Source organism: Giraffa tippelskirchi, chromosome 4 (assembly GCF_054371585.1).
Source record: "Giraffa tippelskirchi isolate mGirTip1 chromosome 4, T2T-mGirTip1v1.2.pri, whole genome shotgun sequence".
NCBI lineage: Eukaryota > Metazoa > Chordata > Mammalia > Artiodactyla > Giraffidae > Giraffa > Giraffa tippelskirchi.
In genome coordinates, this window is record NC_137278.1 from 33,525,107 (window position 1) to 33,553,037 (window position 27,931).

Genomic DNA, 27,931 nt, shown 5'->3' on the forward strand with positions numbered 1-27,931 from the left:
TTGATGACTGAGCCCTATCCCTGGAAGTCTAGTTTAATCAGCCAGTGTTGAGACCTTTTTCTTCTTCATTTCCACAGTGTCTTATGCTAGCTGGAGTCAATTTTTTAGCTCTACTTTCACTTTTACTCTGTTAGTTCCTTTGCTAGATTAAGAACTCTCTTTCATACTAGATTCCTCACTTTTTTTTTTCCTCTGAACACTCTCATTTAAAATCTCAAAGGGAAGGCAACAGAATAATGGACAAAGGACTCATGGATGGGAAATTCTCGAAAGGAGAAATACAAACCAACAAATATCTGAGAAAAAACTCAACCTCACTAGTAGTAAAACAAGAGAACATTTATCACCTTTCAAACTAGCAGTGTGTTGGTTAGTTTTCTAGGAAATAGGTGTTTCTCACATTGCTGGTGGGAGTGTATTTCTGAACACATTTTATGAAGGCAAATTGGCAATATATTACAAAAATGTTATTTCCCTTGATCTAGAGATTCTATATCTAGGAATTTTCCTAAGGAAAAGGAAACAAGTCCAAAAGATAAGAGTTCAAAGAAGTTTATCAAACAGATCAACTTACAGATATAAATTTAGGACACTGTAACTTCAAGTAATACAGTGGTGAAACCATGCTGTTGCTGAGTGTGGGGCTAGTGGAGAAGGTGTGAGGTTTATTGAGCTCCTCTTCTGCACAGACACCCCCTCCCCCACCAAGCATATACTTGTAACATGTATGCATGCACAAGGGAGATACATAATTACATAAGAGGACATAAAAGAGGGATTACTAGGCAGGACCTGCCTCTTGAGAAACATGTATGCAGGTCAGGAAGCAACAGTTAGAACTGGACATGGAACCACAAACTGTTTCCAAATAGGAAAAGGAGTACGTCAAGGCTGTATATTGTCACCCTGCTTATTTAACTTACATGCAGAGTACATCATGAGAAACGCTGGGCTGGATGAAGCACAAGCTGGAATCAAGATTGCTGGGAGAAATATCAATAACCTCAGATATGCAGATGACACCACCCTTATGGCAGAAAGTGAAGAAGAACTAAAGAGCCTCTTGATGAAAGTGAAAGAGGAGAGTGAAGAAGTTGGCTTAAAGCTCAACATTCAGAAAACTAAGATCATGGCATCTGGTACCATCACTTCATGGGAAATAGATGGGGAAACAGTGGAAACAGTGGCTGACTTTATTTTTCTGGGCCCCAAAATCACTGCAGATGGTGACTGCAGCCATGAAATTAAAAGACGCTCACTCCTTGGAAGGAAAGTTATGACCAACCTAGAAAGCATATTAAAAAGCAGAGACATTACTTTGCCAACAAAGGTCTGTCTAGTCAAGGCTATGGTTTTTCCAGTAGTCATGTATGGATATGAGAGTTGGACTATAAAGAAAGCTGAGCGCCGAAGAATTGATGCTTTTGAACTGTGGTGTTGGAGAAGACTCTTGAGAGTCCCTTGGACTGCAAGGAGATCCAACCAGTCCATCCTATAGGAGATCAGTCCTGGGTGTTCATTGGAAGGACTGATGTTGAAGCTGAAACTCCAATACTTTGGCCACCTCATGCGAAGAGCTGACTCATTGGAAGAGACCCTGATGCTGGGAAAGATTGAAGGCAGGAGGAGAAGGGGACAACAGAGGATGAGATGGTTGGATGGCATCACCGACTCAATGGACATGAGTTTGGGTGGACTTAGGGAGTTGGTGATGGGCAGGGAGGCCTGGCGTACTGCAGTCCATGGGGTCGCAAAGAGTCGGACACGACTGAGCGACTGAACTGAACTGAACTGAACTAGGCAGGAGCTAAAAATAAGAGACAAAAGAAAAAAATCTTACCCACATTTTATAAACTGGAATAGAAAAAGGAGGCTTAAACAGGTAAGATGAAAAGTGGGCAGTTTAAAAAGAAATGCAAGATAGGAAAGGAAAAGTACAATTGCTACGGAAAATAATATGATGGTTCCTCAAAAAATGAAACAGAATTACCATGATCCAGCACTTCCAGGTACGTACCCAAAAGAACTGAAAACAAGGACTTGGAATAGATATTTGTACAGCTATGTTTCATAGTAGTATTATTTACAGCAGCAAAACTGGAAGCAACGTAGTGTCCATAGATGGATGAATGGATAAACAAAATGTGTCTACACACACTGGAATATTATTCAGCCTTACAAAGGAAGGAAATTCTGATACATGCTAAAACGTAGATAAACCTTAAAGATGTCATGCTAAGTGAAATGCTAAGTGAAATATGTCAGTCACAAAACGACAAATACCATATGATTCCACTTACATGAGGTACATAGAAAAGTCGAATTCATAAAGCAAAGCAGAATGGTGGTTGCCAGGGGCTGGGGGAGGGGGAGGGGTGATAGAGTTATTATTTAAATGAGTACAAACTTTAGGTTTGGGAAGATGAATAGTTTTTAATTATGGACCTTTTGAGTTAGTGGTTTTCAACCCTGATACATATTAAAATTATCAGAAAGTAATCCAAAAAAACCCAAGGGGGACTCTGTCTAGCTGGAGGAAATCGACCAGGTAGGGTGGGTCGATTTTTAAACTATTTTTAAATTTTCCCTGCTGCAGCTAGGGTGGCAAAGACTGCTGTAGGCCAGAGGAAATAAAATATTGTGATTTTTCTATAACTTAAAAAAATAAGTTCTGGAGATGGATGGTGATGATGGTTGAATGTACTTGATACCACTGAACTGTACACTTAAAAGTGCTTAAAATAATTTTATGTCTAGTGTATTTTACCATAATTTAAAAAATCTGAAGGAAAAAAACCCTCTAAAGGACAATATTAAGCCCTTTGATACAGGTAATTGCATTATTTGCTTTTTTTTCCTTGCAAGGAAACTGTTCCCTAGTAACATTTTGAACTCCTTATCTCTTGCAAATGTATGTCAAACTGCTAAAATGCTACTCTAACCTTCACAATAATGTGTTAGTATCTGAGAGTCAATAGAGGTAAATTTTAATCCTGGCTCCAACCTTTACAGGTTGGGGCCAGATCACTGAAGTCTTCCCAAGTCTTGTTTCCAATAATTAACATGAGCAGGGTGGCAGACAAAAAAGAACTGGACTCAAAAGTCTCTAGTTCCATGGTACTTAAGTTTCCAAATCACATTTTGCTACATTACAAAATCTTTGTTACATGAGTAGTTGAGTTTGTATAGTTTCTGTGTTTTCAAAAGTATTGGTATATTTACTATCTTAGTTTCATTATCTCCAATAAGCAGCTGTGAATTTCCTGAGCCAACTTTGTCATTAATTTCTCCATTATAATTATAAAAGCACATCAGTATTTTCTCTTAAATCTCAAAGCCAAATTTAGGATTCATTCCCTCTCACTCCCCACTGCCCAACTCCCCGCCATCAGGGGATTTGACTGCCTTATAGTTACTTGATAACACTTATTTTGATTTTTTAAGGAGTAGAATCTTTTTCCTTGCTAAAAAGCATGAAACATAGTATTCTTTCCTTCCACAAAGTGTGATTCTTTCTAAGAACTCCACTTTCCAGGTATTGTCAGTGTGGGAAAGCTAACAGGGTTTGTTCCTAAAGGAACAGAGAGCAGAAGCTTGACTCATGCCCATTTTACTGAACAGATGTTTTGAAGTCTTTTACTCCCCAAATATTTAACCTTTCTCTTCTTTACTTCTCAGTACTGTCTTAGTTAAGGTCCCTATCAACTCTTGTGAAGACCACTGCTTTCCCTTGGGTCTCTCTGTCTTCAAGGACAATATCTTTGATGACTTCCAAACACTGCCTTCTTTTACATCTGCCTTTGGCACTGAGCAGGCTATGGCACTGAGCAAGCTAAATGAAATGCAAACCTGACCATGTCATTTCTATACTTTGAATCCTTCACTAGCTCTCAGAGCCTACAAAATAAGACCCAAGCACCTTAGCATGGCTAATGGGCCCTTTCATTGACATCTTTTATCTGATGCTTAGTGTACAGTGAACAGACCCAGTGGTTGCTCTTCCTGGCACACTCATGCATACCCACAGCCATGACTTTGCTCCTGTGTGACCATCCCAACTGGCCAGGATGTTCTCCCTTTTCAAGACTTGGCTGGGGAGGCATCTTATCCAGGAACATTCCTCTGTGCTCCCACAGAACCTGCAGGTACTAAGCACATCATACTACAATGATCTGCCTCTGTGTCTGCCTACTTCTTTCGTCTGTAAGTTCCTTAGGAACTTGTTACACTATGGCCATGTTACACCAATTGCAGTATCCCCAGCACTTAGCACAGTCTCAGCATTTCAATATTAAATATAAGTAATCAAAATACTGGAGCACATTCATCACAAAGCCCACCTCACCGTGCTCTCCCCACCATGCAGACACTAGGGCATGAAGAGCTGGCCAAGGAATGGATTGCTAAGTGGAAGTTGCTTGGTCGTGTCCGACTCTTTGTGACCTCATGGACTATACAGTCCATGGAATTCTCTTGGCCAGAATACTAGAGTGGGTAGCTTTTCCCTTCTCCAGGGGAATCTTCCCAACCCATGGATCGAATCCAGGTCTCCCGCATTGCAGGCGGATTCTTTACCAGCTGAGCTGCAAGGGAAGCCCAAGAATACTGGGGTGGGTAGCCTGTCCCTTTTCCAGGGGATCTTCCTGACCCAGGAATCAAACCAGGGTCTCCTGCATTGCAGGCAGATTCTTTACCAACTGAGCTACCAGGGAAATCCCAAAGTATAATAATACCAAGCAATAGGTGCTCTTTGTCACACGCAATTTACCTTTTAACATATATTTTCTTTGAAGGGACCAAAATTAGCAAATTTCCCATGCATGATTGCTTTTGAATTTAGAGAATTCAGTTGACAGGAACATGTTCAATGAAATATTAATTGAAAAACTGATTTGTAACTGATAAGCAACTTTCAAGGCCAATTTAAGGAGCAGAAAGAATAATGATGATATGATATTCTTCTCATATTGGGAATGCATGATACTTCTTGGACCAACATTACTTTGGATTTTAGTTTCCTGAAAATGTGATTGCTAGGGAGATCTTTCTGTTCTAAATACGACAAGTCAAGAAGCTTTTGTGGAAGGCAGGTTAGAAGGTACTATAATTTGCCAAACACATATAACCTTTTCTAAGTATAATATAAAATTTTGGCCTTTTTTTTTTTTGTAATCGAGGTCCAGCATTTCATCCACTTTGGATCTAAAAAGCTTCTGAATTCACTTCTGCCACCATCCAATTAAAATCTTTTGAGAATTAAGCAATCATTTCCTGACTTGCCAAGGATTAAATTTAGATGCTTGGTTGAACATGAGCCTTATCTCTCCAGCCATCACTTTTAATTGGAGCATGTAAAAGGATAACATAGGGTTTTAGTTGACATCATAGTCTATTGCCATGGAAATGTAAACATGGGTTTGTATTACACTTGTCTCCAAGCAAGTTTTAGGGGTACAGAGAGACTGGGAGACAGGAGATAAATTATGTAAAACAGATCCTCTCAATGTTGGAGTGCCCCAGGAGCACAGACCTGGGTGATCTCATCTTGTCTCACGGCTTTAAATACCATCTATACACTGATGACTCTCAAATTTATATCTCTAGCTCCATCTTTCCTCTGAACTCCAAACTCATATATCTGTCTTCTTGACCACTTCAGCTGGATGTCTGACAGGCACCTCAAGTCTCATACATCCGGCCTGAGCTGCTAATACTGCCCTCTCCCTATGCAATTTGCTCTATCACCATCTCAGTACATGTCAGCTTCCCCTTCCACTTGCAGAGGGCATAGAACTGGGGGTAATCCTTGACTTGTCTCGTATTCCTCCGCAAATCCTGTCAGCTCTACCTTTAAAATATAATCAGAAGATGCTCACTTCTCCCCACTTGCACTGTTCAAACTACCATCGTTTCTTGCCTGGACTATTGTTAATTAACTCTGAATTGGTCTCCCTGTTTCTGCTCCTATGGGTCATATCATGTCACTTGTCTGCTCAAACCCTCTAATGGCTTTTCGTTTCATCCAGGATAGGACCCACTGGCCTTTAACCATCAATTATCTTCTCTTCTCTCTTATTTTCTTCTTTAGCTACACTGGACTCCTGGTAGTTCACTGATCCTACGAGGTGTGCTCCTGCCTCTGGGCCTTTGCATATGCTCTTCTTCTGGAGATCTGTATGGCTTGCTTCCTTTCTTTTGGTAGGTCTTTACTCAAATCACTTTCTCGTTGAGGCTTTCTGTGGCTAATGATCTAAAATTACTATTTCCACCCCCGTTTCATGCTTTCTTTTCCTCCTTAGCATTTCTGTAACAGGCTGTGAATTTTACTTATTTCTACTGATATTGTTTGTTTCTGCCACTAGAATGTAAGCTCCAAGTGGCAGGGACCTTTGGCTGTGTTTTTCATTGCTGTATCCTCTGCCCTTAGAGAAGTGCAGAGGCACATGATATAAAACCAATAAGTAATTGCTGAGTGAATAATTTTAAAAAAATGGGTGATACATGTCACAAGAAATAAAGGCTAGTGAAAGCATGATTAACCAGTGTCTAAAAAAATTCATCTGTTACTGGGTTTTCATGGGAATCTGTCTTTGGAGGAACTCTGACTTAATTTTCCACGAGAACAGACTTGATTTCTCTTATCTTTGCCATTTGGAACTTCAGAGATGATTGTTTAAGAAGGAAGAGAATAATTAAATAAATACAGGTGGGTAGTAAATAATGTTCATTGTTTGCCATGCTGGATGAGCTAATGATTTTTACAAATTATTAGCACACAGAGCTTACTATTCATAGTGGACTGAAATTAGAAATGAAAAAAGCTGCTCATTGATTGCATTAGCAGTGTCTGGCACACAGTAATGTAATATATAAAGTGAGTTAGACTTGGATACTATCCAAGAGGGCTTAGTTACTGAAGTAGTTTCATTTCTAAAGCGATTCTACAGTATAGGCATGGGTGTCCAGGTTGGTTATGGTTAAGCTTAGATAGAAACTAAGAAACAATAATGGAGAGCCTATCTTTAGACCTGAAAATGATAAATCTTTAGTTGATATTCCTTGCCAACTTACAAAGTAAACACTTAATGAATCCACAGACTATAAGCCCTTAAATGAACTGTAGATGAAAAGGGCAATAAGTATGTGCCAGAGTTAGTGGTACAATGATATAATGGAAAGATAAAGGTTGAGAAACCCAGGTTCCCACTGACTGGCTCTATGATTTGCAGTGAGTCATCTAACCTCTCTTAATTACCTCATCTGTAAAATGTGGAGGATGGACTGATAGGCTTCAGTGGTCCTCCAAGCTCTAAGTATTATAAGATTTTTTGACTTTAATCACTGTGGTAGGCAGAATTATGCCCCACCTCCACCTCAACAATGTCTACATCCTAGTCCCCAGAACTTGTGAATATGTTATGTTATATGGCAAGGGGGAATTAAGGCTGCTAATAAGCTACCTTAAAATAAGGAAATTATCCTGAATTATCCATTTGGGCCCAATGAAATCACAAGAGTACTTAAAATGTAGAAGATGGAGGCAGAAGAGTGAGTGTGAGAGTGAAGCTATGTGAGAAGGAATTCACCGACCATTACTGGATTTGAACATGGATGGGGAAACAATGGAAACAGTGAGAGACTTTTATTTCTGGGGGCTCCATAATCACTGCAGATGGTGACTGAAGCCATGAAATTAAAAGATGCTTGCTTCTTGGAAGAAAAACTATGACCAACCTAGACAGCATATTAAAAAGCAGAGACATTACTTTGCCAACAAAGGTCCGTCTAGTCAAAGCTATGGTTTTTCCAGTAGTCATGTATGGATGTGAGAGCTGGACTATAAAGAAAGCTGAGTGCCAAAGAATTGATGGTTTTGAACTGTGGTGTTGGAGAAGACTCTTGAGAGTCCCTTGGACTGCAAGGAGATCCAACCAGTCCATCCTAAAGGAAATCAGTCCTGAATATTCACTGGAAGGACTGATACTGAAGCTGAAACTCCAATACTTTGGCCACCTGATGCGAAGAACTGACTCACTGGAAAAGACTCTGTTGCTGGGCAAGATTGAAGGCAGGAGGAGAAGGGGACGACAGAGGATGAGATGGTTGGATGGCATCACTGACTCGATGGACAAGGTTTGGGAGTTGGTGATGGACAGGAAAGCCTGGTGTGCTGCAGTCCATGGAGTCACAAAGAGTCAAACATGACTGAGTGACTGAGCCAGTTGCTGAACTGAAGAGGCCATGAGCCAGAATGTCAGCAGCCTCTAGAAGCCAGAAAAAGCAAGAAAACAGATTTCCCTTAGAGCCTCCAGAAAGGAATGCAGTCCTACAAAAGACTTGATTTTAGCCCAGTTAGACCTGTATCAGACTTCTGGACTTCCAGAATTATCAGTATTCAATTTGTATTGTTTAAGCCATTAGGTTTTTGGTAATTTGTTATGGAAGGGATAGAAAAATAATACAAGCAAGTTTGGACCCAAGTTTATTACAGATACAGGCTTTTAAATAAAAATCCTATACTCAGGTATTCTGTAAAGATCTTCAGAGGTAGCAATAATCAGAAACCATGAGAAGGTTGTTAGAAAAATCGTGGGAGAGAGAGTGTGTGTGTGTGTGTGTGTGTGTGTGTGTGTGTGTGTGTGTGTGTGTGTGTGTGTGTGTGTGTGTGTGTGGTGTGTGTGTGTGTGTGTGTGTGTGTGTGTGTGTGTGCGTGTGCGTGCATGTGCATGCTCGCACTAAGTCACTTGAGTCGTGTCAGACTTTTTGTGACCCCATGGACTGTAGCCTGCCAGGCTTCTCTGTCCATGGGCTTCTCTAGGCAAGAACACTGGAGTGGGTTGCCATGCCCTCCTCCAGATGATCTTCCTGACCCAGGGACTGAACCCTCATCCCTTACATCTCTTGCATTGGAAGGCGGGTTCTTTACCATCAGCACCACCTGGGCGATTTACTAGTGATTCATGTGAAGAATAGAAATCTGGGTATCTTATAAAGAAAATAAAATGTCAAGAGAAGAGAGATCAAAGATTATCCACAATGTAAGAGTTTCTTCTCTGGATCTCACTATACTCATCTATAAGTACAGTGAAGGACTGGGATAAACAATCTCCAAATTTCTCTAGCTCTGAAATAAGCTTTTGAATCCTGACAGATGCTAATACGGGCATTTGAGATCCTCCCCTCCCAAAAGTTTGAAGAGTATTCATTTTAGAAAGTAACTATAATTATCTTTAATGTGTAATAGTCAAGCTTCACAGAAAGCTGTACTTAGTTTAACAAGGAGGGGGCTCTGAATTCTAACCCTGACATTCTTATTCAGAAATTGTTCAGCTTTCCTTCTCTTCTGTTACTTCCCCTATAGAAGTATGGTAAAATTTTAGCTAGATGGATTTTCTAAAGAATGAATTATTTCAGATGTCTCAAGGTTTAGTCCTTTATGTACTGAATAACTAAACTTTAAATATATTTGATGGAACTATATCTAAAGTAAAACTCATGCCCCATTTTTATATACAATTTAATGATTACCATATTCCCTTCTCTTGAAAAGAGTCATGACTAACAACATCAATTACTAGAGTGAGCTGTCGGATAGCAATGCTCTAGACAGCAGTTGGCAAACTATGGCCTGCAGGCTGTTTGTAAGGTGTAGTTTTTTATATTCTGGTTAAAAAAAAGGTGGTGGTGGGGGGGATATGTGACCTTAGACCCTATGTGGCCTAAAAAGTCTAAAATAAATATTATCTGGCTCTTTGCAGAAAGGTTTGCTGGCTCCAGCTCTAGAGAAAGATGTGTAGGCCTCTTCATCAAATGTACAAAACTAGACTGAACTCTGTTATGTCACTAAACGAAGCACATTCATCTTGGCACAAGGTAGCTCAAGTATTCGTGGAAAAATAAAGGCTCTGGGCATTTTTTTTTTTGGCTGAGCTGCACAACTTGTAGGATGTTTAGTTCCTGAACCAGGACTCCAACCCCAGGCCCACATCAGTGAAAGTGTAAGCGTTCTGTCCACTGGACTGCCAAGGAATTCTCCAGGATCTTGACATTTAAAATTCTTCTGTTGCTTGTTGATACACTCTCCTTACTTTTAGGTTTTTTTTTGTAATTACTACCTGCCCCTTGCAGTCTCCCCCCCTTTCTAATCTCAGTCTGGAGATTTGATAACCTGGCTTATAAACATTGTAAACAATGTAAGATTTAGTCAGTTATGTGAAGACCCTAAAACTAGCTTTTAGATAAATCACAGGTGGTTTAGTGCAGGGATTTGGTAACTAATTTTGCTGGTCCCAAGGTCTTTTTATTTATTTCCAGGTTCTCAGCTGTCCTTTGAAAAGGCAAGGTGGCAGGACAGATAAGGTCTTACTGTAGTGTGATCATTTTTTATTTTTATAATATAAAAATAGCAGTATATCTGAAAATACACTCACCAAAAAATTAAACTCAAGCAACCTGAATGGTAGGATTTTCTTGGAACATGTTTTTTTTTTCCTCTTTAAAATAAATTAACATTACTTTTACAATCAAAAAGGCGATTTCATTTTAAAAAAAAAGATATGTTGGAAAGATCTCTCCATCCAATCTCACTGCCCTAACTCAACTATTTTCATCTAGCATATTTTGTTTATTCAGTCACTTTTTTAAATGGCTGTATATACTGGGGTTTTAATTTGATTCACATTTGGTTTGCCATAGATAACCTATGGTTACTCTAATACTGAAAAATAAGCTGTAAATATGAAATGCAAGAAAGCTGACAATCAATATGGTGAAAGATGACCGCCTAAAATTTTGGTCTCGGGTCTACCCATTTTCTACACATTCACACGTATAATACCCAACCTAGATAGTGTTAACAGCTCAAAACACTTTCCTCCATTTAGTGTTCAAAATAACCCTTATGTTAAGTGGGCACATTCTCGGAGGTAAAATGACTTGGCCAAAGTCACTCGGCTAGCCAGGGAACAGGTTTAGTAGCCTACGGGGGAGACTGGTGGGCTGCTGTCTATGGGGTCGCACAGAGTCGGACACGACTGAAGCGACTTAGCAGCAGCAGCAGCAAGAAAACAGGAGCAGGTCTTTGGAGGCGCTGCTAGTTAAACGAGAGCTTTCATTGTACGCTGGCCTTTATGTTCCCTCATCTGACAATGACCTTTAAAAACTCAAACCTGCCTCTTCTACCCTATCGAGGCACGCGCGGCGGGCTGCGGAAATCCGTGGGGGTTAGTCGCTCAGTTGTGTCCGAGTCTTTGTGACCCCATAGACTGTAGCTCGCCAGGCTCCTCTGTCCATGGAATTCTCCAGGCAAGAATACTGGAGTGGGTAGCTATTTCCTTCTCCTGGGGATCTTCCTGACCCAGGAATCGAATCCGGGTCTCCCACACTGCGGGCAGATTCTTTACAGACTGAGTAGCTCACACCTAAAGTCAACACTCCATCCCCAAAGCCCTAGTGCCAAGGCAGAGAGAAGAGAGCACAGTCCGCCCCTCGCTGGAGGCGCAGCCTCTGCGCGCTGGCCCCGAACTAACCTGACCAGGTCGGTCATGCAGGAGCCCACTACCACCACCGCCGCCTCCGCAACCTCCTCCTGCCACTGCCTCCCAGGGTCCCCAGACGCGGCCATTGCTCAGAGTCGGCACTGTTCAACCTGGAGGCTGCCCTTTAACCTTTGCCCCACCCCGTAACCAGAGACGCCGCTCCCACGCTCCCTAACGACGCGGGCCTTCCGGACGCCCGGGTGGGTCGCCCACCTGGATGCCCGAAATAACCCCATCCACCAACTGCCCCCAGTTCTTCCAGGAATTGTCTTCCTGCACAGCCTCTCGTAGCAGTGCCATCCTACGGAGTTCCAGACTCCGTGCAGCTCGCCGCGCACGAGGTAGGCGCGGAGGCAGGAACTTTCAGGCACTCGGGGGACGCCCTTCCGAGCGCTCGGCCTGGCGCGGCCGGGGACGCGCACGCCGCCCCGCTCCAGGGCCGCCGAGGGGGCGGGGCGGGGCGGGACGTCCGGGGACGCGCACGCATCCGGCCAGCGGTGCGCGCGCAGGGTGGTGCGTCGGTCGGGGGCGCGCTCGGGTAACCTGTACCCCACGTAGTCGCCGGTTACCGATCCGACTTAAGTTCCAGGTACCTGGACTGGGGCTGGTGCGGGGAGGTTGGATCCCGAGTTGCACAGGTGGCGCTGAGGACCGTGGTTTTACATATGCCCAGGGCTCGCCTTCTCTTCCTATAGATAAGGCCCCTGTCCCAAAGATGCCCTACTCATTCTCGTCACGCTGGTCCCCTCAAGAACGAGCCCCCAAGGCCAGAGGCTGCTCTCTCTCCACACCTAGCCCACCCCCTGGTCCCTGATTAAGCTCAAGACTCTTTGCTTTTCCCCGCCTGATGAGGGGATCATACAATTTGGGAGAAGGTGTCCCCTTTTAGAGCGGGGTGGTCATTCTTTGGGTTCGAGCTGATTGTTTTTCTTGAATGCTGCCCCTTGGAGAAATTACTTCCCCTGTGTACTTCCCTCGTGCGCCGTATGACGTCGACGTGACGCAGCAGGACGCCACCCCTTTCCGTTCCATGACGTAAGCTGGGCACGTGTTTCCGTATTTGTCATCCCATCTTAATTGCGAGAAGGTAGACGATGCTTTAGACGTGTTTGTATTCCCCAGACTGCCCATCGAAGTACCTCATGTGACCCTATCTTGAGGCAGCAGAGCTCTGTAAAAATTGTATTTCTGCATTTCCTTCTGTATGTTACACGTCAAAATCAGAAAATAGAAATTTCACAACTAGCTTTCAAGGGAAACGGGCCACAGTAAATTTTTGCCTATCTGGGATCGATTATTGTGCTTTGTTGTGTAAAAAATACTACTGGGAGATCATACCCCGCCTGTGTACCCGGCTCAGAAGCCAAAGAACTACCATTTTAGCTATTCAGTGACCTCTGATTTTGGAGTCAGGTTTTTTCCCCCCTCTCTTCTCTAAAGAAGTCACAGCAGCTGTGCTTGTAACATATTAATGCTGCATGAAATCTTGCACTGTCAAGACAGTATTATGGCTGTTCAGGAAACAAAGACAAATTCATTCCTTCAGGTGTCATTCTAAGGTCATGACAGTTGCTGAATTGGATGGGGTGTTGTCACCTTAAGTATAGTTTGGTTTCTGGAGCAGGTTTGTTCCCTCTAGCATTTTACCTAGTGAATCACGTAGGCCAGCTTCAGCAGTAGGCCAGCATTAGTCTAATTTGTTTCTAGTTGTCAAGCAACCGTTAGTCTAAATTCATGACTTTTTTGTTCATTTTACTAGATGTATGCTTTTAAAAAAACAAATTGACTTTGATGTTTTTCTCTTTGGTGTTTATTTGAGAAGAAGATAGGTATAGTGGACTTTGAGGGAGATCTGGATTTGAATTCCAGTCCTTCTGCTTGCTAGGTTTGTGACTTCGAGTAAGTTACTTAGTCTTGCTCAACATTAGTTTTCTTATCTTTGAAATGGGAACAATAATATTAAACAGAGGATGAAGTAGTTATTGGGAAGTAAATGAAATTTCAGCTAGAGATGGATAATATAGTGCCTGATATTCAGTAAATTTTGAGAATGTATTGGTTCTGTTTCCATTTTTCATAGAAATGAGAGATGAAATAATAATGGGTATTGTGGGAAAACACATGGAAGAATAATTTTGTAGTGTAGATAAGGTCCTTTTGCTTTTTTCCAAAATGAGTATTTCTGTTTTGCATATGATCTAGATAAGCATCCTTTCAAGAACTGTGACATCAATGAGCAGAAGTAAAAGTGGAAATGTTGCAGAAATAGGAAAAAAATAGACTTCAAAGTGATAATATGGTCTAGTATACTATTCAAAGACAAATTATAAAAGTTATCTATGTCATCTTTAAAATGGGAATTCTAATATATGCCTTACCATCCAGAATTGTGGAGGTCAAGTGCACTAATGTTTATGGAAGCGCTTTATAAGTGATGAAGTGTTATAAAATGTACTTGATTTTTATGACTGATAATTCAGTGCATTAGATGTTTATTCTTATTTTGTGATGACATATTGGAATGGTGGTGGGAGGCCATCTGTTAAGTGGTCAGAGGAGGACCTTGTTTTATATTTGCAGAAAAGATGACTTGAGTACTAAAGTATAAAGCTTTTTCTACTTAAGAGGTACTTTTGGGTGTCATCAGTATGTAAGGTCACAGTGGGTTTTTATGTTGTTATTTGTTTTTATGAGTGTTATTTATTTTTTTTGTCATTTATTACTACTCTGAAATGTTTAAAATGGGTACTAGTTTTCAGCATTTAGCAGGGAGCTGTAAATCCTCATATGGCATAGTATATGAAAACTAGAATGAGCACATCATTTACTTGCAATTGTAACTTGCAGGAAATTAATTTGCTTTTGATGTGGGATTATCCTTTCAGATTGAGGAAGAAAATGATCATTTAAATTGACTTATTCACCTCTGAAAGTGGAGGCTTTCATTTAGAAATCTATTAAGAGGAATTCATGTACTCCCTCCTCCCGCCCCATGGGTTTCCAAGTAATTTAGAGATGATTTATTGGTTTTACTTTTGTACAAGTGTAAGAACTTCTTAGTGCCTTAGAGTCAAAAACTTTTAGATCTATGATAGTTTGTGCTGCTTAGTATCTGGATAGGTGTGTGTTTTCATGATTTAATGGTTACATAGATTTTTGCTACATCTCAAATATGCTATTTTCTACCAGATTTTTTGAGGGCATAATATCTTTTCTTCATACCTAAATATTTCTCTAGCTCTTGTCTCCTTATTCATCTTTATTAAAAGATGCTTCTTGGTGCTTATGATGTACAAGGTACTTCTGTTAAACACTAGAGAGTCAAGACAGTTCTTCAGGGAAGAGATCACTAAGCAGGTAATTATACTGTGGAGGGGAAATAAGTAAGAGAGGTGTATCAGTAAATACACCTACAAATAAATAACTTGTAGTAAGTAATAATTGCAAGTAGGTTTGCTTCTTCTGAAATTTTGAAGTTTTATCAATCAAGTTCTTACTCTTTGTGGGGACACGGAGAGGGGGACTCCTAACCTAGCAGCGTGTGTGTTTTGTGTGTCGGGGGAGAGGATTGTCAGTAAACCCTTCTTGAGAAGGAAGGACCTGCCAGTTGTAAGACAGAGTAGGGCAGCTTTTAAGTAGAGTGTGGCAGCATAGAAACTGGCTTTGAAAAGGGGGAGGCAATTAGATTTCAGGGGTTGCTGCTCCTCCTGAAAAGTCTGTGTCTTGAGTAGGCGAGCAATAGTGAGATAGGCTCTTTTGGAGGGTCACTGCAAGGGGCTGCCATAAGACAGGAGATGAAGTATCAAGCAGGAGACACTTCTATGTACTGCACCAGTTTCCAGGAAGATTGTTATATCTAGTTCCTTTGGATAATCTGATCATCATTCTTTCCTTCTTCTTTCAGTGGTGATTTGCAAGGCAAGTTAAAATGTCTCCAGAAGTGGCCTTGAACCGAATTTCTCCAATGCTCTCCCCATTCATATCTAGCGTGGTCCGTAATGGGAAAGTGGGACTGGATGCTACAAACTGTTTGAGGATAACTGACTTGAAATCAGGGTATGTACCAGAACCAATTCATCTATTTCCTCATAACAGACCTTTCTCACCAGGCTTGTAAAAGTCGAGCACCACAGAAATGCATTAAGTCATGCCCTTATCATGTGTTAAGTTGGTTTTGTCCAGTTCTTGACATTTTATGTTTCATGTTATTTTGTTGTGCTGTGGGCCATTGCTTTATGATCAGAATGTTGTGTGTGTGTGTGGTTAAGGCATATCTCTTTGTTAACAGTGTGCCATGTGGTTTTTAGCTAGTGTGTTTTTCATCATTGACTTGTTTTCTTGTTTTGTGTTCTGCAATTCACTATGCACTGTTAAGAACTGGGATTTGAGATTGTGAATCTGACATTATTTGATAGTCTCTCCTAATAGGAAAGTTATAATTGCTAGCCCAAAATGAGTCATTTTTCACAATGGAGTTGAAACAGTAATATCTCATGCCTAGAAATGTTGCATTAAAAAAACCCAACTTTTTATTTTGAAATACATTTACTTAAAAATAGTTACAAAAATGCTACAGAAAATTAATGCTGTTACATGCTGATAATTGTTCTGTAAGTCTTATTTGAATTTTACCAGTTTTCCTGTTAATGTCCTTTTTCCGTCCAGAATCCAATCCATGATACAGACTGCATTTAGTTGTCATGTCTACCTTATCTTCCAAATCTGTGACAGTTCTTGTCTTTCATTGTCTTCCATGATTTTCAAGCTTTTAAAGATAGCATTGGTTTGTTACTTTGTAAAATATTGCTCACTATGGGTTTGTCTAATGTTTTCCCTTTATCAGAGTGAGAAATGCTCACTCTGATACCCCCCTCAGTATTACGGAAGGGATGTATGATTTTCAGTACATCATTAAGATAGTGTGTATCAGGTTTTGCCACTGTGAAACTGATTTTCCCTTTGTAATTAGTAAGTACATTGTGCAGTGTGTTTGACATTGTGCAGATGTTCTGTTTCTCATCTTACTTTTGTCCGTTAATTTCAACCTCCATTAATGGTTCTTGCCTACAATAATTGTTACTGTGGTTCTTAGGTAAGAGTGATTTTTAATTTCCCTTTTCCTCCTACATTTAGTCATTTAATTCTTCTGTAAAGAAGCATTACCCCTTCCCTGCCAATTATTTACTTATTTATATCAGTATGAATTTTGAGGCATTTATTTTATTCTTTGAGTCATAATCCAAATACTGTGTTCATTTATTTTATTTTTTTTTGCTCAGTTGTTCTAGCCTTTGTCATTGGGAGCTCTGTCAAGTTGTCTTTTGAGCATATCCCATCATTTTTCGAACATATTCTTACTAGAGATACTACATTCTTGATTTAGCTCTTCTTTTAAAAGCTCTTTTATTTTTACTTTCTACAAATCTTGCTATTTTCTGACTAAGCTGAAGACCTGGATATAAGTAAGATAGAGGAGACTAGGTTAGTTGGACATGTCATTGGAATGGTAGGATGCTTTTTAAGTAATCAGTGGGTATGGGGTTTCTTTTTGAGGTGATGAAAATGTTCTGAAATTAGTGGTAATGGTTACATGACTCTCTAAATATACTAAAAATGACTGATTTATGCATCTATAAAGGTGAATTTTATGGTTTGTGAATTATCTCTCATTAAAGTTGTCATTAAAAAGACAGACCTGTGTATCCAGGGTTATTTACTGGCTTAAATGGATGGGACATGGAGAAAGGTCTTTCTTCTTTAGTTTGTCACAAGTATTCTTTTCAGAGATATTGAAGACATGACAGAACTGATGGCAGAGGACTAGGAACTGGTGTATGTAAGATGATATAAACACATAAACCTGAACTTCCTACTCTTTTGTTGGTATCCTGAGAGAACAGTTGGATTCATCCAGATAGAGTCACTTTACTTCTTCTTTGTAGACTCCCTCTTTGGTGCTCCCAAATTCCTGAATGTTTAGCTGAGTGTTTAGGTGCAAATAGTGGATCTGATGATTAATTTGAAATGAATCGACTAGACCTGGCCCTGTCTGGACTAACTCTGTGTAAAATACTTGAAAGGGTGTTTAGTGACTTGTCGTATTTATGGAGTTTACTTTCTTTAGATTTAGAAAAGGAATAAAATTATCTCTATCTTCATTAACAAACCCGCTACAGATAAAATGATGTGAAAAGCGTTATTAATCTAGAGCATTATTGATGCCTTTTATGTAGTACTTAACTGAAAGATTCATGAAAGTTCTTTTGAAGCTCATTAACAATTCTTTCCTTAGTGTTTCAACCAAAGTATGAATTCCTGAAGTTTCTATAGCAAAACAATGGCAGAGTTAGAGAAAATAATTTTTTTTTTGGTGTGTTGCTTTTGGCATTTCCCTTTCTTTTAGATCAGCAGCCATCTGGTGGCTCAAACGGTAAAGAATCTACCTGCAATGCAGGAGATCTGGGTTCAATCCTCATGTCTGGAAGATCCCCTGGAGAAGAAAATGGCTACTCACTACAGTATACTTGCTTGGAGAATTCCATAGACAGAGGAGCCTGGAGGGCTAGAGTCCATGGGGTCACAAAGAGTCAGACATGACTGAGTGACAGACACTTTCACTTTTCAGTCAGTTATGAGAATTGGAGTCCATGTTTGGGATTTCTCTTAACTCAAATGTTTAAAATGAGGAGACTGGTTTTTATAGATCACAAGAGCCAGTATTGTTACCGTATATAGCTACTTGCCCTTAAGAGATGAGTTACCAGGATTTCTGTATTCTAGGTCTGACGCACAGAAGGACTAGATAGGCAAGAATCTATGCAAAGTAAGTTTTTTTTTAAAAAAAATAGCAATTCACTTTTATTTCTCTTATGGCAACTAAATCTCTCTACCTTATGTGAGATTATGTGTGTTTCCAAACTCCATTGCTAGGCTGTCAGTATCAAGGACAGGATTCTTGTTTAAAATATTTTTATGCCTCTAAGTTCTACCATGGTGTCTTTCTAATGTAGTAAGTAAAGGTTGAATGAATGAATGCATTAGCTGTTTTCCCAGAGAAGTTGCTCTGTTTGGGGATCAGAGTAGTTTGGACTTGTGGTTCAGAACATGTTTGTTGGTCTGAGAGTTGATCACTTAAATTCTGTTGCGCATAATCCTTTTAAATGACATTCCCTGATAAATGAGTTGGTTTTAGAGATTACGGTCAAGTGTGTTACAGTACGGGGTTTACTCTTCTAGGTAGAATTTATATTGAGGCCTGGAGGGGCTGAATTTTTACTATTAGGGAATTACTCCATGAGCCTACTGAAGGTTTATTAGCTCTCTGCCCTATGTTAATTTGATCACAAGCATGTGTTATTTGTAAGATGCCATATTTTGTCTTTTTTTAGCGATTTACTAATCTCGAAGATGTCTAAGTGTTCCACATTCTGGAATGATGCCTGAGAGGAAAGCAGGGGAGGGCTCACTGCAACCTGTGGCAGCTGAGCCTTAATATCTTTTTTCAGCACATCACAGTGACTCAACCTTACTGGCACATGGCTGTGTTTGGGGCATCTGCTATGACATCTCATCCACCCACAACTACCTGTTGCATTTTTTGGGTCCATGTTCTGAATTTCATTACTTAGTTAAAAATAGATACTCAGTGTAGTTGATTACTGAACAGTTTTGAAAGATGAGTGTTGTCGGCTTTGAAGACTGATCTCAGATTGGCTACTTTAGTCTCTAGCTGGCAGGCTGAGCCTCTCTCTTCAGCCTCATGTCTAGAAGGGAGTTGCTGCCCCGAGAAAGTGTTAGTCTCTCAGTCGTGTCTAACTCTTTGTGACCCCATGGACTATAGCCCTCCAGGTTCCTCTGTCCATGGAATTCTCCAGGCAAGAATACTGAAGTGGGTAGCCATTCCCTCCTCCAGGGGATCTTGCCAACCCAGGGATCGAACCCAGTTCTCCTGCATTGCAGGCAGATTCTTTACCAGCTGAGCCACCAGGGAAGCTTCCCTGAGAGGCAATAGTTTAATTTTGAAGATGGGCAACTTTTAACAATTTAACTATCTAGCTGTTCACTTGGTCTTTCCATTTTACTTGCTTTTTCATACTCTTCTGTGATCTTTTTCCTTTTTCCCTGTGCATATTTTTATACTTTATTCATTATGTATAAATGTATCCCTAAATAATATGTAGTATTGTTTTGTAAGTTTAAAAAGTTTATGCAACTGATACCATACTAGATGTATTCTTCTGTAACTTGCTTGTTTTGCTTAGTATTAAATTCATCAGATTTATTGATAATTATATTTAATGGTCTCGTTCTTTCATTGCACCGCTGTATCATATTCCATCGTCTGAATATGCCTCCAGTTTTTTAATTCACTCTTATGCTGACTGACTTGTATGTTATTTTAAATTTCTTTTGAGAAAAGCAAGCCGTGATGAACATTGTCCCACCTTTGCTCAAGAAGCTATTTTGAGATTATTTTCTGGGGCAAAGGTTTTTGAATTGGGTATGTTTACCCATTTTTGGTTGTAAAATCAGTGGAATGAGTCACCCCAACATTTAAAAACTGAATGAGAAGAGAATGGAACTATCAGAATGTGTCACACTTAATAAGAATAAGCACCATTTTGTGAATTTTCCTTTGAGTTGTATGCCTGAACTGGGTCACAGTGTAAAATGTGTGTGATGATCAAAAAAGTTTGAAAGCTACTCCTTTAGAGTATATTCCTAGAAATGGAATTGCCAGCTTTTAGGGTATATGGTATTTTATTCTATTAGATATTGCCAGATTGTATCAATTTCCTTCCACCAGAAATGAATGAGAGTTCTGGTTTTTCTACAGCCTTCACAATACTCTGTGTTGTCAGACTTAATTTTTTGTGAAGCTGATGGATGTGAAGTAGTATCTCATTATGCTTTTAATTTGTATTTCCCTGATTGCTAGTGTAGTGAAAAATCTTTTCACTGATTTCTTCTTTTGGGAATACCTTTGCTCATCTTTTGGGCTTCCCTGGTGGCTCAGATGGTAAAGAATCTACCTGCAATGTGGGAGACCTGGGTTCGATCCCTGGGTTGGGAAGATCCCCTGGAGAAGGGAATGGTTACTAACTCTAGTATTCTGACCTGGAGAATTCCATGGACAGAGGAGCCTGACAGGCTACAGTCCATGGGGTCACAAGGAGTAAGACACGACTGAGCGACTTTCACTTGCCCATCTTTTAAGTGGATTGTTTATGTGTGTGTGTGTGTGTAGAGAGATCTTAAAATGTTTACGTAGTTTAGATACTAATCTTTCAGCAGTTACATATATTACAATCTCCATTTAGTCTGTGGTTTACGTTCTTAATTTGGTGCTACTGATATCTAGCAGTTTTAATTTAATGAAGTCATTCATCCATATTTTCCTTTTTAGATTTGTTCTCGTGTGTGTGTGTGTGTGTGTGTGTGTGTGTGTGTGTGTATGTATTTATAAGAGACAGGAAAGAACTATTTCAGGAAATTCTGTCCAACTCAAAAGTTATATGTCTTTCTCTCAGAATTTTAAAGTTTTCCTTTTTGGGTCTTTAAATAGGAATTTATTTTTCTATAAAATACGTCGTAAAATAGGAGTATAGTTTTTTTCCACCAATGGATAATTGGTTGTCCCAGCATCATTTATTGAAAAGCTCATCCTTTGCTTGTGGCTTGGTAGTGCTGTGTCTCTTATTATGTAAAGTTTACATTGCACGTGGATCTATTTCTAGGGTTCCCGTCCTGATCAGTCAACCTCCTTGTCCTTGTGCTTGTTTGTGCTATATTAACCATTACAACTTTATAATATGTCGTGATAGCTGGTAGGAAAATTTCTCCTCATCCATCTTGTTCTAATTCTTAAAACTTGTCTTGCTTAACCATATATCCTAACTACTTTTTTTTTATAACCTCATTAATTTTGTTTGTTTGTTTGTTTTTTGGCCACACCATGCGGTTTGCAGGATCTTAGTAACCCAATCAGTGATTGAACCCAGGGCCATGGCAGTGAAAGTACTGAGTCCTAACCTCTGGAACTCCAGGGAAGTCCTTCATTGAAATGGTTGCATACGTAAGAATCTGCCTGCAATGTGAAAGACCTGGGTTTAATCCCTGGGTCAGGAAGATCCCCTGGAGAAGAAAATGGCAACCCACTCCAGTATTCTGGTTTGGAGAATTCCATGAACAGAGGAGCCTGACAGGCTACAGTCCACGGGGTCTCAAAGAGTCAGACATGACTGAGTGACTTTCACTTTCACTTTTCACTTTCATGCTGTTAAGGATATACCATAATTCACTGAACAAAACTTCTTTTTGACTCACTGAGAAAGGAAATGAAAGGAAACTGACCTGGTGAGGGGCTAATTGAGAATTGACGGTCAGGAAAGTTCTCTCTCAGGAAATGACATTTAAGGTGAATAGTGAAAGATGAGAATAGTTCAATGTGAAGAGCTGGGGAAGTTGTTGTAAAAAGGGAATATCACGTTCAAAGATAGGAGAAAGCTTCCATGTTCAAGGATCTGCAAGGCCACTATGGTTGGACTATAGGGAGGGAGTGTGAGAGGGAAATAAGGTGAGATTTTAAAGATAATCAAGGGCTAGATTATGCAGAGTCTGATGGGCTAAATTTGGGAACTTGGATTTTATTCTGGGTGGAATGAGAAGCTATTGAAGGATTTTAAGCAGAGTGACATCTTATTTATATTAAAAATATTACTGGTTGTTATGGAAAATTGTTTGTGCAGGATAAGGTAGACTAGTTAGCTGTCCATTACAATAGACCAGGTGAGAGATTAAATAGAGTCTTGGAATATGGTGGTACCAATGGAGATGGAAAGAAGTGAATGCATTTATAAGTTATTTAGAAGGTAAAATCAAGAGTATGTTGAATTTGAGTTTTGAGAGAGTCAGGAATGACTTCTTTGTTAGCTTGAGTGGGTAGGGTAGCTGGTCATGCCATCTGCTGACATGAGAAGGTGAGAAGATGGATGGAGGAACTGCTTTAATCTGGATTGATTGTTGTCTAGGTCTGCCAGGCAGCTCTCATTGCATCATGTATCATTCCCTTTACCTCTTTCCTGTGTTGAATCTCATGTCTTACTTTCTTGTTTTACCCTCTAGCTTTGTTGGAGCAAGTACTCCAGTAGCATCCTAAGAAAGGGAGAAGAGGAGATTCCTTTTTGAGTTCTTGGAAGTCTGGAAATGTCTTTATTCTACTTTAAACTTGGTTGCTAATTTGGACAAGTACAAAAGTGTAGGTTGCAAGTTATAGTCTCTTTGAAATTTGGGAGCCTTGATCTGTAATCTTGGGGACTCCTAACACATACTGCAATTTTATGGATGGAGTATTCTCTTTTCTGCAGGGATATTAATTGTAGTTTTTTTTTTTTTTCAGTTGAGATATAATTGACTAAATGTTTAAAAACCACTTCTTTATCTTGTAGTATCCCTATTTTCTCTTTCATCTTGGTGGCTTTCCTTAAACTGATGATTCTTGGCTGTCCATGTCTATTAAAGAGTGAGGTTCTGAAATGTGAAACTGAAGCTCTTTGAGCATAGGTGGGCTTGTCAACTACTGAGCCTCACTGCAGTGTTATCAGGCAGTGTGGTGTTTTGGTTTATATTTGTCTCCTATATATTTGGTCTTCATCCACAGGCTCATAGCTCCCCAATTCCTTGGAATTTCCTGAATGATAAGAGCAGTGGGATATATTTGGTCTCTTGTCCTCAGTTCCTGAACCTGCTTCAGGCAAGGTGACTATTCGTTCCCATCCAAGGTTGGGAGCTAGCCCCTTAGATCGTAGTTTTACAATATTGAGTATTCCTGCTATATAATATTGAGTATACCTCTTCAGAAATGTGGTAAATTTCTCTTATTTACATCTGTTTTTGTATCTGTGAATAAAAGTTTGTGTTTTCTTCATTTTGTTCTTGCACATTTACTGTTAACTTATTCCTAGGTTGTTTATTCTTTGTGTGCTATCAGATAGAAATTCTTAGTGGTTTATTGGCATATATGAAAGCTATTACAGAAGTTAAAGTGAAATCAGGAGTTGTATTGAAAAATTTAATAATTCAGAAATCTATTATCAAAATACTGAAGAATACTTAGGGAGAATTTGGAGAAAGGAAACATAACCATGACTGGAAGAGCTGAAGCATGGCTGGGGAGTGGGGCTAGGTGGGCATAAGCTAGAAGTCAGGGTAATGGGACCGGAACCCTCTGAGCCATCTTTAGAGGCGTTGGGTAGCAGCATCATATAGTGGTGAGTATACAGGTTTTCCAGCCGGTCAGGTCTGAGTTTGAATCCTAACTTTACCACTTAGTAGCTTATGACCTTTGGCAACTTACCCTTTCCGTGCTTTTTCTTACATAGGGATGATGTTAATAATTATCTTATTATGTAGTTATGAGAAGCCTTGTGGAACCCGAAGGTGCTGCTGTGGCTTCCGGTGGGGCTGATGTGAACATCGTTGGCTGGGCAAATGAAGCTCCTGAAATGCCAGACTACATGGGTGATTGGCTTGAGGGCATCGACTGCCCTGCCACTGATAGAAATGCTTTTTGGAAGAACTTGATCCTCAGTTTGGGACTTTTTGCTGTGGGAGTGTGGCTCGCCAGGAGTTTAAGTGACATTGATCTAATGGCACCTCAGCTTGGGGTGTAGCCAAAAAGGCACACAGAACCTCTGTGCTGTACTCGGACCTTCTAAAAACAGAGCCTCCAGTCTGTGAGTGTCACAAGAACTTGCCCAGAGGGGCACCTTTCCTCCTCTGCCGGATTTCCTTTGTCCGCAGAGTCTACTCAGAACACCATTCTCTGGTCAGTAGTCAGGTTTCAGCTACAGTGTTGTTTTCTGTAAAGTTCTGTACATGGTTGCCAAGTTTCTGTAGGGAATTATCTTTGCTCCTATCCTGTGGAATAACCTAATGATATTTTAACAAATACTTGAAATAAAGACTATTCATAAAGATAAAAAGTAATCATAGAGTTGAAATGAGATAACTTATGTAAAGCACTTAGAGTAACTTCATCATAGTGCTCAATAAATGGTAGCAACTATTATATTACTATTGTTATGTTACATATAATATATACATATTTTTTAATAGTTTGTATATATATTTTTTCATAGTTTATATATTATATATATTTATTATTTCACTGTGTTATTATTGTTTGGTAGTTGGTAGAGTCACATTGGCATTCCAGAATCAGGGACTCTGTGAAGAGTGAGTGTTCCTGTGAGTGGTATAAAGGAGGTGTCTAATAAAACCCAGGTAATTCGAGCAAGATAAGAACTCACACATGTATAACAGAGATCAGAAATCATAGAGCAGACAAGCGCAGGAAAGCCAGAGACTTTTGTTTCTAGGGTAACTTTCTATCTTGTTCATTGGTTTTTGGAGATCTATGGAGGGAGGAAAAAGTGTGGCTAACTGAGACCCAGCAGGGGGATATATTGTTCATTTGGAATATATGATTATGTTGAAGAATGAATGGGTGTGAAGATACAAACTTTTTTTTTTTTTTAAGCAGATGGAACCTAACAGTTTTAAACAGCTATTAGAGACTGAACATTGCTTGTCCTGAGCAGAGACATGCAACAGTTTTTAGCAGAGGGTTGAATAAGCCTGCCTGGCGAGGCCTGCTGAGATGGTGTGCAGGCTAGATTAGGGAGCTCTGTTGGAGGGTGGAGAGTTAGTGTGGGCAGTGGGTGGGTGGGGTTGTGGATATTACAGAGCAGATCTTTGGCCAGGGTTCAGGGTGCTAATCTAGGTACCGAAGCATCAGGAAACCCCGTGAACAGTGCATGGTATTACCATGTTCAGGTCATCCTCTAGGAATTATTCCTTGAGCTTTTTTAACCATTAGAAGCACGAGTTCTTCATCCTCCTCTGCCCCAGCCCCATACTCTTTACTTGTCTTAGATGTTTGTCCTGAGCAACCTTCTTCTGATTATAATAGTATAATACAGTAATATAAATAATCTTAATGAAACAGTTAATGGGTCTTTTTAACGTTTCAAAGGGCTGTCATTTATTTTATATTTTGTACTTTGGATTTTTGGGGAAAAAGTCAGAGTGGTGATATTGTCTTTGACCCAGTGAACTCTGCCATCACTAGCTTTGGGAACTTTTGCTAGGATTCCACAGTCTTCCCACAGAGTCTGGGGTGGTGAGTGCTAGGATAAATCTGAGTCTGGAGTTTTAGATGGTTGTCAGTCTTGGACTTTTCATGCCTTGTAGTGACTTCATTTCAGGATGGCTTCATTTGGGGAGGGGGAATAAGTAGAGGGAAGTAGCCAATTTAATGTGGGAAGGAAAGAACAGAAGATTCATTTAGTCAGTTCCTGGCTCTACTTTGCATTGTTCAAGGGAACAAAAAAATCACTCCTACCCTTATTTTTGTCCTCTCTGTTCTGTGCAATTTTAAGGTAGTATTTTTTGACTAGTTTTTGTTTAATTAAAATGAAAAATTTGTAAATTGCTTGATTAGAGTGTGGCTCTTTCAATACATGCTAATAGGCACATCAGTTTGTTTCAGGGCTCCAAGTAACTGTTCCTGTGGCATCACTTACATGTTAAAGGACCCCTTATGTCCATGTAACACAGCCCCCTTTTTAAACTTCCATGTTGTTTGAATTATCTTGCTTTTTGATGCCATGGTCTTGAGAAATAATTTTGTAATTTTCCTTTCCAGGGCCACATTTCCTGAGTCATTTAGTTATCTTTCTAATGGCATGTTATGAAAGTTGTTTTTCCATTGACCTTGCTTCTCTTGACTTTTTGAAAAACATATCCCTTTTGTTTTCTGAAAAGGTTTTTTATCTCAACCTTTGCTCTTGCCAACTTATTGATAAGAGATCTTGAATCAAGTGGAAGTTTTGGGAAACATTTTGATGTTCTACTATTAAGTAGATATACTGCCCCCAGAAAAATAGCTTGTTTCATCTGTAGACACATTTGTAGCCTGCTAACACTTCTTCAGTTAAAAAGGATTATTTAAAAATTTTTGTGTTTCAGTAAAGTATTAACATGTAGGTTCAATTTGGGACTTAGCACATACTTTGTTTTTAATGTGGTGAAATATACATAACATACATTTACCATTTTCACCATTTTAGGTGTACAGTTCAGTGTCATTACATACTTTCACATTAAACTAGAGCTCCCCATCCCTCCCTTCCCTCAGCCTTGGCAGTCACCATTTTTTTTTTTGTCTTTGAATTTTACCACTTGAGGTGCCTCATGTAAGTGAACTCAGGAAGAATCTGTCTTTTTGTATCTGGCTTATTTCACTTAGCATAATATCTTCAAGTTTTATCCATGTTATAGCATGTGTCAAATTTTTCTTTTCTTTTTCTTTTTTTTGGCTGCACCTTAAGGATCGTAGTTCTTATAGGATCTTAGTTCTCTGGTTAGGGATAGAACCTGGGCCCTTAGCAGTGAGAGTGCAGAGTCCTTACCAGGGAATTCCCCAAATTTTCTTCATTTTTAAGGCTGAATAATATTTCATTGCATGTATATGCCACATTTTGTTTATCCACTCTTTCATTGATTGACATTTAGGTTGCTTCTACCTTTTGGCTATTGTGAGTAATGCTGCTATAAACATGGGTGTACAAACGTCTGTTTGAGTCCCTATTTTCAGTTTGGGAATATACCCAGAAGTGGAAGTTCTGGATCATATGATAACTTTATGTTATCACCGTACTGTTTTCCATAGTGTGCTTTGTGTTCAGTCACTCAGTTGTGTCTGACTCTTTGCAACCCTGTGGACTGTAACCTGCCAGGCTCCTCTGCCCATGGAATTTTCCAGGCAAGAATAGTGGAGTGGGGTGCCATTTCCTACTCCAGAGGATCTTCCCGACCCAGGGATCAAACCGGCATCTTTTGCGTCTCCTGCATTGGCAGGTGAATTCTTTACCACTAGTGTCACCTGACTGTTTTCCATAGTGGCTGCTGCTTTTTACATTGCCCCTAGCAATGCACAGGATTCTAGTTTTTCCACACCCTCACCAACACTTGCTGGTTTAAAAAAAAATAATAATAATAATACTATCCAAATGTATATGAAGTGGTATTTCATTATGGTTTTGATTTGCATCTCCCAGGTGATGTTGAGTATCTTTTCATATGCTTATTAGCTATTTTATATATCTTCTTTGGAGGCATGTCTGTTCAAGTCCCTTGCCTATTTACATTTTTTCATTGATGTTGTCTAGGGTATTTTATGTATCCTAGATATCGAATTCCTTATCAGATATTTGATTTGTGAATACCTTCTCCCACTCCACGGGTTGCCTTTTCACTGGTTGACAGTATCCTTTGATGCATAGAGTTTTTACTTTTGTTGAAGTCTAGCTTATCTGTTTTTTCTTTTGTTA

The 27,931-nt window shown here is 39.8% G+C and overlaps 2 protein-coding genes across 4 annotated transcripts in view; one reads left to right on the forward strand and one right to left on the reverse strand.

The window, feature by feature from the left end:
- RBKS (ribokinase) overlaps nt 1–11,659 on the reverse strand; it is a 124,239-nt gene extending 112,580 nt beyond the window's left edge. For 2 of the 3 annotated variants that reach the window (XR_014051802.1, XM_081484264.1), the window contains exon 1: nt 11,529–11,659. Coding sequence is in view for 2 of the 3 variants with exons in the window: in XM_081484264.1 (XP_081340390.1) it covers nt 11,529–11,623 (95 nt within the window). In the remaining variant the exon portion in view is untranslated. Of the gene's footprint in view, nt 1–4,345; nt 4,441–11,528 lie in introns of those variants that run through there. The other variant, XM_081484265.1, reaches the window with a different exon arrangement.
- A 377-nt stretch (nt 11,660–12,036) lies between these two features.
- The window catches only part of BABAM2 (BRISC and BRCA1 A complex member 2), a 408,503-nt gene continuing 392,608 nt past the window's right edge, over nt 12,037–27,931 (forward strand). The window contains exons 1-2 of the mRNA XM_081484262.1: nt 12,037–12,126; nt 15,442–15,593. Coding sequence (XP_081340388.1) covers nt 15,466–15,593 — 128 coding nt within the window. The 5' untranslated portion in view covers nt 12,037–12,126; nt 15,442–15,465. The remainder of the gene's footprint in view (nt 12,127–15,441; nt 15,594–27,931) is intronic.